The sequence below is a fragment of the Mytilus galloprovincialis genome, chromosome 4, assembly GCF_965363235.1.
Source record: "Mytilus galloprovincialis chromosome 4, xbMytGall1.hap1.1, whole genome shotgun sequence".
Lineage (NCBI taxonomy): Eukaryota > Metazoa > Mollusca > Bivalvia > Mytilida > Mytilidae > Mytilus > Mytilus galloprovincialis.
In genome coordinates this window covers 53,462,548-53,475,152 of record NC_134841.1, presented here as the reverse complement: position 1 = coordinate 53,475,152, position 12,605 = coordinate 53,462,548, and the positions used below count along the sequence as shown (strand labels likewise).

The 12,605-nt window shown below is 30.2% G+C and overlaps 1 protein-coding gene across 1 annotated transcript in view; it reads left to right on the top strand.

Annotated features, from left to right (window-relative positions):
* LOC143072432 (protein FAM184A-like) overlaps window positions 1–12,110 on the top strand; it is a 37,441-nt gene extending 25,331 nt beyond the window's left edge. Inside the window, exons 11-17 of the mRNA XM_076247353.1 lie at window positions 532–685; window positions 1,256–1,383; window positions 2,467–2,651; window positions 5,138–5,284; window positions 6,575–6,692; window positions 7,407–7,514; window positions 8,509–12,110. Coding sequence (XP_076103468.1) covers window positions 532–685; window positions 1,256–1,383; window positions 2,467–2,651; window positions 5,138–5,284; window positions 6,575–6,692; window positions 7,407–7,514; window positions 8,509–8,673 — 1,005 coding nt within the window. The 3' untranslated portion in view covers window positions 8,674–12,110. The remainder of the gene's footprint in view (window positions 1–531; window positions 686–1,255; window positions 1,384–2,466; window positions 2,652–5,137; window positions 5,285–6,574; window positions 6,693–7,406; window positions 7,515–8,508) is intronic.
* The last annotated feature ends 495 nt before the right edge of the window (window positions 12,111–12,605 follow it).

The following is a 12,605-nucleotide window of genomic DNA, read 5'->3' as shown; positions in this document are numbered from 1 at the left end:
TCTTCAATTGAAAATTAATACAAATATTTCTACCCATTTTAAACGTTTAAGATCTTTCAACACATTTACATTTTTGTATTTTATATATTATGTCAAAAATTTGATGACAATCCAAATTCAGACCGTACCATGCAACCTCGAATATTGTGTCCAAACTTGCACCAACTGTTCAGGGTTCGACTACTGCAGGCGTATCAGGCTGTGCTCAGCCAAGCATTTTATTAAAAGAATTGTTTGGGACAGAATTGCAATTCTTATAAGTTATTGATTAAAATCTGGAAGGTTGCTTTCCTGAGAACAAACACCACATATTGAATAAATCATCAAGATAACATCCTGACAATAAAAAGCAAAACAAGTGCTGTTTTTATGCCCCCCCCCCCCCCCTTCTTGAGTTATCTCCCTTTATACATTATATGCAAGCAGGGGCATCATATGTCTCCTATGGTCACATTCCCCATTTATTATTTCAAACATAACTAAAAAATAGTTATAAAAAATTTATAAACTTATTTATGACCTTTATTTCAGGAATTAGAGAGAAAAATGAAGTCAGCACATATGGAAGATATGCAAGTTCATTTGACAGCTCATAAAGCAGCTGTAGAAGGTGTAAAGTCAGAAGCAGAAGATAAACGTCTTGCTGATCTGGAAACACAGTCAAAGAAACACAATGAAAAAATAGGTATGACAAATCTTTAAAGACAGCAATACAACTCAATGAAATTTAAAATAGATATCTTAAGATCAAAATAATTGTAAATTGTTTGCTAAGCATTTATGTTTTAGGGACAGTCATTTAAGTTTATATTTGAAGGATCTATTCTATTAACACTATCTTATGCAAATCTTATGAGGGTGTTAATTTCCATGTAAAGGTATTACTTTACTTTGTAATTTATACGATGCAAGTAAGAATGTATTTGTTCTTTTTAAAAATGAAATCCAGAAATTTTGATTGCAATTTCTTGTACCATTTATGGATTCACATTGTTAACAAAATGGGCAAAAAGTAAAAATAAGAACCTTTTAGAAGACAGGAAATTTGACTACACCTAAAAAATCTGATATTTCATTACAGGAACCTGTGATTGTAGTCTTAGTTACAATGATATACATATTATTTTAATGACACAAAGTAAGAAGAAATTTAGATGAAATAAGGAACGCTTGTAACCTTGTTGTATAAAAAAAAGGCAGAATGAAGGTCATTTAGATGAATCAGTGTTATGTAATATTGGTATATTAATTTTAGCTAATGTAAGAGATGAACTATCCGCTCAGCATCAGCAGTTTGTAGATGAAGTAGAAAAAAGCCATGCTTCACAGATGCACACAGCTAGGATAGAGTTGGAGAGATCAATAGAAATTTCAAGGCAGAAGGTTTGGCTTTATTTTCTACTGACAAAGAATTTCATTACATTACAATAACACTCTGACACATGGAATAACGCAAAGCATGTTTTTTTGAGAGGTATGGGTTTTTGGCTTAAAAAATTCCCTCAAATAACAAATTTCCTACACTTTTTTTTCATCATACTTGAGGATATTGATTTGAAAATTGGTATATAGTTTTATCCTGACAAGTTACAGATGAAGATCGGATTTTGTTTCAGTCTGATGATTTTTTTCAGAGGTATGGTCCTTGAACTTAAATAAAAAGTTGTCAACTTTTTCCGTCATGCTTGAAAATATTGATTTGAAAATTGGTACCGGTATATAGTTTTATCATGACAAATTGCAGATCAAATTCAAATTTTGTTGAGATCTGATGATTTTCAACAGAGTTATGGTTCTTTGACTCAGAAAATTTACTGTAATAATCAGTTTTCAACACTTTTATTTGTCATGCTTGAAGATATTGACTTGATTTAGTTTACACTATGACAAGTTATAGATCAACTTAGAATTTTGTTCCAATACAATGATTGTTAACCGGTAGTGGATTATTTATTGCCATGCAATACTCACAGAATGCTTGTTACATTTCATCTCTTAAGCACTAAGAACATAACTTAGATATTTATATTGAGGCATATATGACCAAAACAAAAAAAAGTAGCATTTTTAAGCAAACACCGATATACATTTTAACTCAAAAATATAAATCATGATTGATGAATGAATTGAGCTAAAAAAAATCAGGTGAACGATCCAAACTCTTACGAGCCACTTGTTTGGAATGCCAATCACTGCCTTATACTTCATACATTCGTACTAGGAGAATAAGTATAGAGTTGAATTTTTTTTGTGGATTTCTTGTTAAATATAAAAAAAATTACCCTAAGTAATGCACAATTATTATTGGTTTTTAAAGATGTGCAAGATCTGAACCACAAATTAAAAAAAAAATTACAAACTTGTGATTCTATTCCAAAAACAACAAAAGAAAGGATTCACAAAATAACATAAAGAGGTGTTCTGTGTTAAAAAATCTTAATGTATTAATTAATTCTGTGTATTTAGGACAAAGATCATCAAATGAAAACTGAAGAGTTACAAAGTGAAATAGGCCATAGAGAAAGACATATAAACAACCTTAAAGATGAAATACATGATCTGAAAGACAATATTGAAAGATTACTTAGAGAGTTGGAGGGAAAAGGGAAGGAAATACTCAAAGTTAGAAGTGATGCTAATCTTCAAATCAAGTAGGTACCTTTAACTGTTTCAAACTCTGCCATTTTTTGGATTGCAGACACAGATTCAGTGGGGTCAGCAGACTCAACACCAACATACACTCTTGTTGACAAGATAACTGTATAAAATATATACTGTAAATTCAGAAATTAATGCGAGGTTTTTATTATTGCGAAAAATGCTATAGAGTTGCAAACCCAATAATTTAAACTCGCATTTTGAAATCTTTTATATGAATTAAACAGGATTTTTCTCAAAATCGTAAAAAATTAAAATCGCATTTAAGTTTAAAATGACAAAATCACAATAATAAATGCACACAATAAGTTCTGAATTTACAGTAGTATTTCTTGCTGAGGAAAAATAATATTTAGAATTAAAAATTGAATTACACATGCCATAAACCTGAATCTTGCACTTATCCAGGGACTGGAAAACATAATCATACTGGTTCATTAACAATTACATCTAGAAAATTATTTTTTTATGTTCTGTGCATCCATTCGTTCGTCTGTTCTATCGATCAGGTTAAAGTTTTTGGTCAAGGTAGTTTTTGATGAAGTTGAAGTCCAATCAACTTGAAACTTAGTACACATGTTTCCTATGATATGATCTTTCCAATTTTAATGCCAAATAAGAGTATTTACCTCCAATTTCACAGCCCATTGAACATAGAAAATTATCTTGCGAGTGGGGCATCCATTAACTATGGACACATTCTTGTTTGAGGGGTCATCCAAAATTGTCAACCATTTTCCAAAGTGTACAAAACATACACTTTTACTGACCCCACACCCTCCCTCAAAAAGTGTACATTAAACATTGTCGGATTTCAAGACAAGAATCAATCATTCTTAATAAAAAAGAAGATCCTGTCTATTATAGTTCAGTTTAATATAGACATTTGCATTGAAAATAAACTGAAACATATCTGACTGTGAGCCATCATAATCTGTATCACATATATTTTAAAACAGGCTAGTTTTAATGTACAATTTCACATTATTTTCAAATGAATAGATGATAAATGGCTTCATCACGGTAATAAAAAAACCGAACCCTGCTGAAAGGAATAAAATCCAGAAATTAAAAAAAAGTGACTTTTAAAAATGTTGAATTTTAATCCTCTCCCCTAAGTGTACATTTTGTACACTTTGAAAATTGGTTGACAATTATGGATGACCCCTAAGAAGTATTTAAAATTTGTTACATGTACTTATCAATAAAGATAGAAATTGAATTTTTATCAGCTGTATTGTTTTAAGAAGTTTTTAAAATTTGTTATTTATCAATAAAGATTGAAATTGTCTTTATCAGCTGTATTGTATAGATACTTGATATCTTTCTGTACTGATTACTGTAATTTTTCAAAATATAGTGCTTAATGTCATTTCTTTAATTTTATTATAACAATTTTTTTAGAAAATGCAAAGATAATGCTATAATAGAAAATAGCACATAAGTTAATATAATTGTATTAAAAATATCAGATCAAGATAAACTAAAAAGTCTATAATCTTCATCACTAGTTCAGTCATAGAAGTCCATGTGTTTTGTAATTTTGCTAAATACATCATGTTGCTTTGTTCTTGAATTCAGATTGAAATGACTTTCAAATTTCCAGCTTTTTAGCTTTATTGGCAATGGTAAATTCTATTGATATTCATTGCTTGATATCAACTCAAGTTATTTAATTTTAATATATGATAGATACACATTTGGCAAGTTTATTATTGAAATTAAATATTGACAGGTGTTATCAAACCTATTTATTTTATGGCAAAAATGATATTTTATTAAAATAGAAAATACCACAAAACATTCTTCTTCTCTTTTGCACCTTAATAGTTTGACTTTATTATTCTGTTGTCATTCTGTTGTCAAACATAAAGATGAGATGTTTTCAATGCTTAAGATCTCTAGTGGCATCAGGAATCTTTTAGATGGAACATGAGTGTAAACTTTAAGAAAAATACCCAAAAAAATATTTTCAAAATAAAACTTTCTTGTCCAAAGAAAAATGATCTCAAAACTGAATTGTGACTTTTTATCCTGTGACTTTTTGACCTGTGACTTTCTGTCCTACATTCGTGTTTTGTATGTTATTCAAGAAAACACAAATGTCTGTTGCTACAAGGGAAAAGTATTATACTGTGACCATTGAAACTCATTTAACACATTTCTGTTATAACTTATCCATATATCACACTCTTTAGTGTGAAATGAGAAATAAATCTTCATGGGAGAAAAAGGTTGTAAGGGAAACTTTTTGCCATCAAAACATAAATATAAAAAAAATGATGCTTAGAATAATTTATGTTTGCCATTTAATGCCCTTAAATTGCTGAATATGACAGCTTTTCAAATAAACAATATTGTTGAGTTTGCAGGGCAAATTTTTGACATAAATTTATTATTAATCTACACAATAAGTTATGAAAGGCAAATTTTCTGTGGAAGAACAATTATCATTAATAATTCTTTACATTTTGAACAGGAAAAAAGAAGAAGTTATGACCAAACAGTTTAAGAATGATTTAGAGAATGTGAAAACTGACCACAACAAAGAGATTGAGCAAATGATGGAAGATTTTACTGAAGCTCAAGAAATACTCAAAGATAAAATCTCAGAAACACAGATAGCGTAAGTATGGAAGACTCTAAAAGACTATAAAATAATAATTTTAGATATTGAAAATTTGTAGACTTGTCTGGTCTCAATATCTTTTTATGTTAACCTGTTTTGGTCTTTTTTAAGGTGTTGTTAACCCTTTCACCGATTGCTGCCCAGACAGAAGCTACTCTGAGACGATGGCTTCCCTGGCTACTTTTACTCAAGTGGGAGACCTTCATAATAAATGTCAATAAAAACTTGTTTATAGTTATTTGTGTATTTATTTCATTCACTAACACCATGTTCACAGTTTTGTTCATGTTTTGATAATTTTTTCTTCATAAAATATTCAAATTTTCAAATTTTCGGCATTATCTAAGTGAAATTCTCAAAATTCTGCTCTTAGACCCCAAATCGTAATTTTTTAACCCAAAACAGCAAAATTTTGAAAAATTTTATGAGGCTGTACAAATTCCTCACACTGAACGATGTCCATTCCAAGTGTTTTGTATATAAAACGACATTTTATGTCAAAAAAGTATACTAGTTTGGCTTCAATTCTTCCATATTCTTTCAAAAAAAATGTTCCCTCATTTCAAATTCTCGTAAATTCCGTAAATTTCGTCTGATTTTGACACGGTTATCAACAAACGGAAGCGCCATGTTTACACTTTCATCCGGGTATTCATCAAAGAAAGATAACTCATGTTTGCACTGTTTTGAGCGGGAAATATAAAAGAGGTATTCCGATCCCGGTAAAACGGGACTCATCGTCAGCTGTCTGAAGCGTGAATCCCGGTAAACCGGGACTCATCGGCGAAAGGGTTAACTGTTATTTGAGATAAAATTAAACTGTTAACTGTTTTCAACCCACTGTCTGTTATCTGTTCTGTTTAAATTTGCAATGCTGTTAACGTTTTTTTTGAAAAAGGGATTCCTGTTATCTGTTACTTGACATTTAAATTGATCACTGTTTATGACATAATTTGTCTAGGTGAACTGATCTTAACTGTTATTTACAAGTGTTTTTTAGATTCACACTTATCTCATTAAATCTACTGTCCATCTCTTTCTCTGCGAAACTGTTTATTAAAGGCTGGTGGCATCAGACTTTTGGCTAGCATGAAGCATTCTTAATTAATTTTTATTTTTAATTCAGATTATTTTGAAACACTTTTTATAGGTTTAATTATATTATTATTTTGAAACACTTTTTATAGGTTTAATTATATTATTATTTTGAAACACTTTTTATAGGTTTAATTATATTATTATTTTGAAACACTTTTTAATGGTTTAATTATATATATATTTTTTCAGTTTACAAGAAGCATCAGAGAGGTATCGTAATAGGGAATCGAGACCAGAGGATCTTGAATTGATAGAGCAACTAAGACATTCAATCATTGAAAAGGAACAGAGAATGAAACAATTAATTGTAAGTTTTACCAGACTTGGTACCTGTAGTCTAAGTGTGGAAGGGGAAACAGTTGGCTGTACACACAAACCTACCCATTTAAAAATAAGGTTTTGGTATAATAAACTATCCACCAAAGTTCAAATGAAGTGGATGTAAGCAATTATAGGCAACCATACAGCCTTCAACAATAAGAAAAAACCAAAACTGTATAGTCAGCTGGAAAAGTCCCTCACATGAAAAATATGAAGAAAAACAATTCGAGAAAACAAACAGCCTAATTTATAACAAAACAATTATAACAGACATGAACCAAGGACAACAAGTGAACTATATGCATCTGACTTAGGAAATTTGTATAAGTCTTAGTCATTTTTAGGGTGAACAATTGATCATGTAACACAAATCAGACTTCAGAGGAAAAGTCAGGAAACTGAAATTCACTGTGACACATCCACTGTGCGGGCATGTTATTCTTGGAGATTGGACCTTAACAAATTAACATCAAACTACCACAACTTATGTGGTGGGGTTAAACTAGTTCGCTGGTACCATCCCTCAGTCTTTGGGGTCAAGAAATAGAATGAAAAATTGTCAAAATTGACTTTTGCACTTGATGACCAACTTTGTGTTAAAAACTACCTGCATTAAGAGACCATTTTTGCCTTCTTACTTGTGTGGTCTCTAAATACAGGTTTGACTGTAATTACAAAATTGTATTAATCATTTTTCCAGGATGAGAAACGGTACTACCAAATGGAACTAGTCAACAGAGAAACTAATTTCAACAAAGTATTCAACACAACTCCCAATGTAGGAGTGATGAACCCATTGCAACAAAAGGTAAGCTAGTGTGTTGTTACTTTCTTTTTTAGCTCATCTAGCCATTCAAGTGAGCATTTTGTCATCACTTGGCGTCCATCTCCGTCGTCGTTAAATTTTACAAAATTCTTCTCCTCTGAAACTACTTGGCCAAATTAAACCAAACTTGACCACAATCATCATTGGTAAATTTAGTAAATGTTTTGACTAGTTTGTGATATCGAAAACCCTGGTGTAATAATTTTTCAGTAATACATAAATTTCTCTCACTAAAATCTGATACATTGTTACATTCACGAACGAATCGTACAAGTTGAGATATATAAACACCATAAGTTGGTGACAAGGGAGCGTCACCATCTAAAAATGGATAATTAATGATAGGAAATGAAAAATCATCTCTTTTATCATAAAAAAATGTATAAAGCTTCCTGTTAGACTTATTAGTGACTCTCAAATACCAACATAATTCGACACTGATTTTGCAGTTCACTGAACATGGAAATGTGATAGTTTAAGTATTTTTATGCCCCACCTACGATATTATGCCCCACCTACGATAGTAGAGGGGCATTATGTTTTCTGGTCTGTGCGTCCGTCCGTCCGTCTGTCCGTTCGTTCGTCCGTCCGTCTGTCCCGCTTCAGGTTAAAGTTTTTGGTCAAGGTAGTTTTTGATGAAGTTTAAGTCCAATCGACTTCAAACTTAGTACACATGTCCCCTATGATATGATCTTTCTAATTTTAATGCCAAATTAGAGTTTTTACCCCAATTTCACGGTCCACTGAACATGGAAAATGATAGTGCGAGTGGGGCATTCGTGTACTGAGGACACATTCTTGTTATATTTATATTATATCTGACATTTCAAATTAGTAACAGTCTCAAAGTTTGTTTTACCAAATGATGAGGAGTGATCCAAATAAAGTTGTGTCCAGATTATTAAAAGAAATGTTTGGTATTTACTGAACAAATAATTCTTTGATCATTTATCATCTGTCTTTTCTCTGATTTCAGAAACCAAAGAAAGGGGAAAAGAATCTACCCATGAAACATTCAAGCTCGCCAAATCTGAATGGCAGTCACCAAAAACTTGATCCATTACCAAACTCTCCTTTACACAATGGGAACTTAAATCCATCACGGCCATTACCCAGTTTCACGAAAAAATTTGTGAAATGATAGGATATTGTTACAATTGTTAATATAATGTGTATATGCCATGCTAGCTAAGTTCAATGGAAAGTGACATTAATATGTATTTTATATAAATGTATGATATAAGTAATCCATAGTGATACCTTATATGTTTGCTAGCAAAGTTAAATTTTTACAAAACTGCTGATACCAGCTACTGTTTTTGAAAAAATGTTCACTAAATACTGTATAATGCAGTAAAATAGAGGAAAAACATCAAATGATGGGAATTTTGTGTTCTGAAGTTCCTTTGAATAAATATATAGATTAAGGATATACTTAGGCGAGCTGAGGTAAAATCAAATAAATTAAGAATTCAAAATTGATACTTTAAGCTGGAAGAGTATTTGTAAAGGATCAAAATAAGCTAAACATATTGATAGGTCATGGAGCTCCTTTTCGAGATATTTGATTTATAAAATATGACGGGAAAAGGCTGACTCTGACTTTTACCTTATATTTGCATTGGTATTATTTGGGTCTCAAATCAAAAGAAAGAAAATTAAGAATCTGCCTAAATTTTGCCAAATGACCTTTTATGAACTATTAAGTATTATGTTAAAAGATGAATTGGTGTTATGGGGCAAAATATTTTACCTTGTATCGTATGGAAAAACACCAAGGAATCCGATCATTTGACACTTATTCCAAAACCTCACCTAAGTACATCCTTAAAATTGTATTGGTCAGATCTAGATCATTTTGTTTTCACAAATTTCAGTTATTGAAAAATGTGTGTAGGGAAATAAAACATAAATGTGACAATGATCTTTTTGACTTCTATGCATTTATAGCAATTTGCAGTTGCATCGCAAATTCTTGTGCGACATTTGTGTAAATCTTGAGCAAATCAAGATGGAAACTTTTCTGAATATAATATTTATTTATCACTCAGGTCTTATTTTTATCTTTATTAATACAAGAAAATTTAGTGCTTATGTAAATTTCCATGTTATCACATGGTTATTCTGATTTTTTCCAGTATTTGCCTTTAGCTTATTTCTCACTGGAACTATGAAGTTCATTGATATGCAAAATACAAATAATCATTATGTGGATAAGAAATGTTTTACAAATTGAAGACTTTTTTTGTATGATATAACCATATAGAAATAGAAACTCCTTCAAAATCATTCTTATATGAGGCTGTGATATAGCATTTAGTTTATATTATTATGATAAAGTTTATATTCAATGAAGCGTAACTGTGATACTTTCAATTTTGATGTACATGTATTGTTTATTTGCTATTAATATGTTTTAATACCTACTGTACAAATACTGTGATTTGTTTGGAAATGACCAATTTTTGTGTATTTCTTGCTTTGTCTTTATTTACTTTGTATACTTTGGTTTATATTCTAGAAATGTATCAAATAAAGAATTAAACTAAATTGCAACCCTGTTTTTCAATTAAGTGACCCATATTGTTAGTTAATTGTAGATATTTTTTCAACCCTTATCTTAACCTTGCATCTAAAAAGTATTGAATTTAGCATTGATTTGTTATGAGCAAGGTCTGCAAAAAAGAATTTAATAGTTCATAACACAATGATTCCCCACATGTAATGAATATCATGAATAATGGAATCCAGAGAAATCTGTGTAAGTGAAACCCTTTTGTCCTAAAGATTTGTTCAGAGTAAACATTTTTTAGCTTTACAATGGGTTAATTATAATCAATAGTTAATTGTTAGTCTTGTTACAAAACTTCAGACTGATTTCTGGTAAAGAAAGGGTTCAGCTTTGACGTTACAAAACTTCAGACTGATTTCTGGTAAAGAAAGGGTTCAGCTTAGATGTTACAAAACTTCAGACTGATTTCTGGTAAGGAAAGGGTTCAGCTTAAACGTTACAAAACTTCAGACTGATTTCTGGTAAATAAAGGGTTCAGCTTAGACACATTTACAATTACTTAAAACTTTTATATGAAAGGTTTTTTTTCTGGACCATTTTAGAAAATTGGTAGTGCTTTATTGTAAGATACAGGTTACTGTTATGTAGAACCTGCCCTTAAAGCAATCAAGTGACTGTCAGATGAGTTTTACTTGTGGATTGAATAAGAAAAAAACTGTAATAAAAAATTGTAGAAATGGGCATTTCCATTAGTGTTACTAATTTTTTTGTTTACATACCTGTAACCTGAGAATAGAACCATTCTATACACTATTAAATAAACAAATCTTGATAAATGATATTTTTTTGAAAAAGTGACATTCCTTGTTGGCCCAAAACTTTATCAATGTTTTAATTCATAATATATAAACACAGATGTTTTTCTTGATTTTGTGTACTGGTCATGTAAGTGAATGATTTAAAAAAAAAAAAAGTAGTATATGTTTTTCTTAATATTTTGTACAAGTCAAATAATTTGGTAACGCTTTATGAAAGGACCACTTATTTTATTTTTTTCTCTTCATATTTTGTTATGTTTCAGGTCTTTCCGTACACCTCTGTTAGTTTTATTATTGATTTTATTCTGTGAAATGTCAGTAATTTGGGTTCAATCTTGCCACTGTTTCAACTAACATCTATGTTTTTATTTTTAAAGTAACATATGGAAAGTTTGAATATTTGTGTTTACATTAATAAGCTCAAAAACATTGGGATAGTGCTAACAATTGGATATTTATAATGTCTATTAAAACAATATTTGTTGCCTGCAGATTTTTTTTGAATAATTGTATATAAGAGGATTTTTATAAGTCAACTGTTTATGTCCAAATTTTATAAGTCACCTGTTTGTGTCCAAATTCCTAATTTTTTAATCCAAGTGAAATTGTTGTATTTGTTTCAACAAAAATGTCTAAAGCACTTAGTTTAAAATGGTGTGTCCATACCTTAAGTATATGAAAAAATAAATCTTCATGAAGGAAACAGATTCCCTGAGGTAAAACATAATGTAAAATAAAGTAGAAATAAGTACTGTTATGATATTTAATAACAAGAGTATTGTTTAAAGGTGTCTTCATTTATAGTTATCATCATCCGTCCAAATATTAATTTCTTGTATTTTTATATACTATTTTAGTTTTTTTGTTTGACTAGAACTTGGATATTTTTTGGTACTGGTAGTTAATGCTCTCTCATATGCAGGGTCTCTTATTCTATCGTCAGATTGATTCACAAAATAAGATCTTGCATTGGTATTTTATGGTTCTAGTTAAAAGAAAGTAAAAAAAAACATGATTGCAAATTAAACAGGTTCTGTTTGATGAAAATAATGTTTTGGTTCTGTTTGACCTTATTTATATAAACCTTTCTAGAGTTGCTAAGTCATTTGTTTGTTTTTTAATGGTTTTGTTAACCTGTTGTATGATTTAATTACACATTACATTATGTTGAGTTGTGGCTAAGTTGATTTATATGTAAGTTTTTTTTATAGTTGGAATGGCTATAAATAAATACAAAACTATCATATATTTGCTTGTTCTTCTTTGTATGACCAAAACTGGTTGTTTTAAATGGATAAGAAAGAGTAATTTCCAATGAATACTTGATCAAAAATTGCCTGATTGAAAGATTTACCTGACTTTAACAAAATGTATGAACCTAAAGAATAAACACACCAGATTTCCAATGGATTCAAATCTAGTTTGACCCCCTCATGAAGAGACTAACGTAACAGCTCATCAAAAGGAATCTGTGTCATCTGGTCTTTGATATTGTGCTGTTAAATTTAAAATGTTTGCTTTATTTTTATATATTTGTATTTTGTCGAGGTCGGCATTGTCTGAAGACACATTTGAGTTTCCAGAGAATAACTTAAGTTTAAGTAAAGTTGAGAATGGAAATAGGGAATGTGTCAAAAAGACAACAACTTAACCATAGAGCAGATTAAGAGTGCATGTGAGATATGTAAAACACATAGTAGTGCACCAACATCTTTAAAAACTAACAATATAAATAAAAGTATC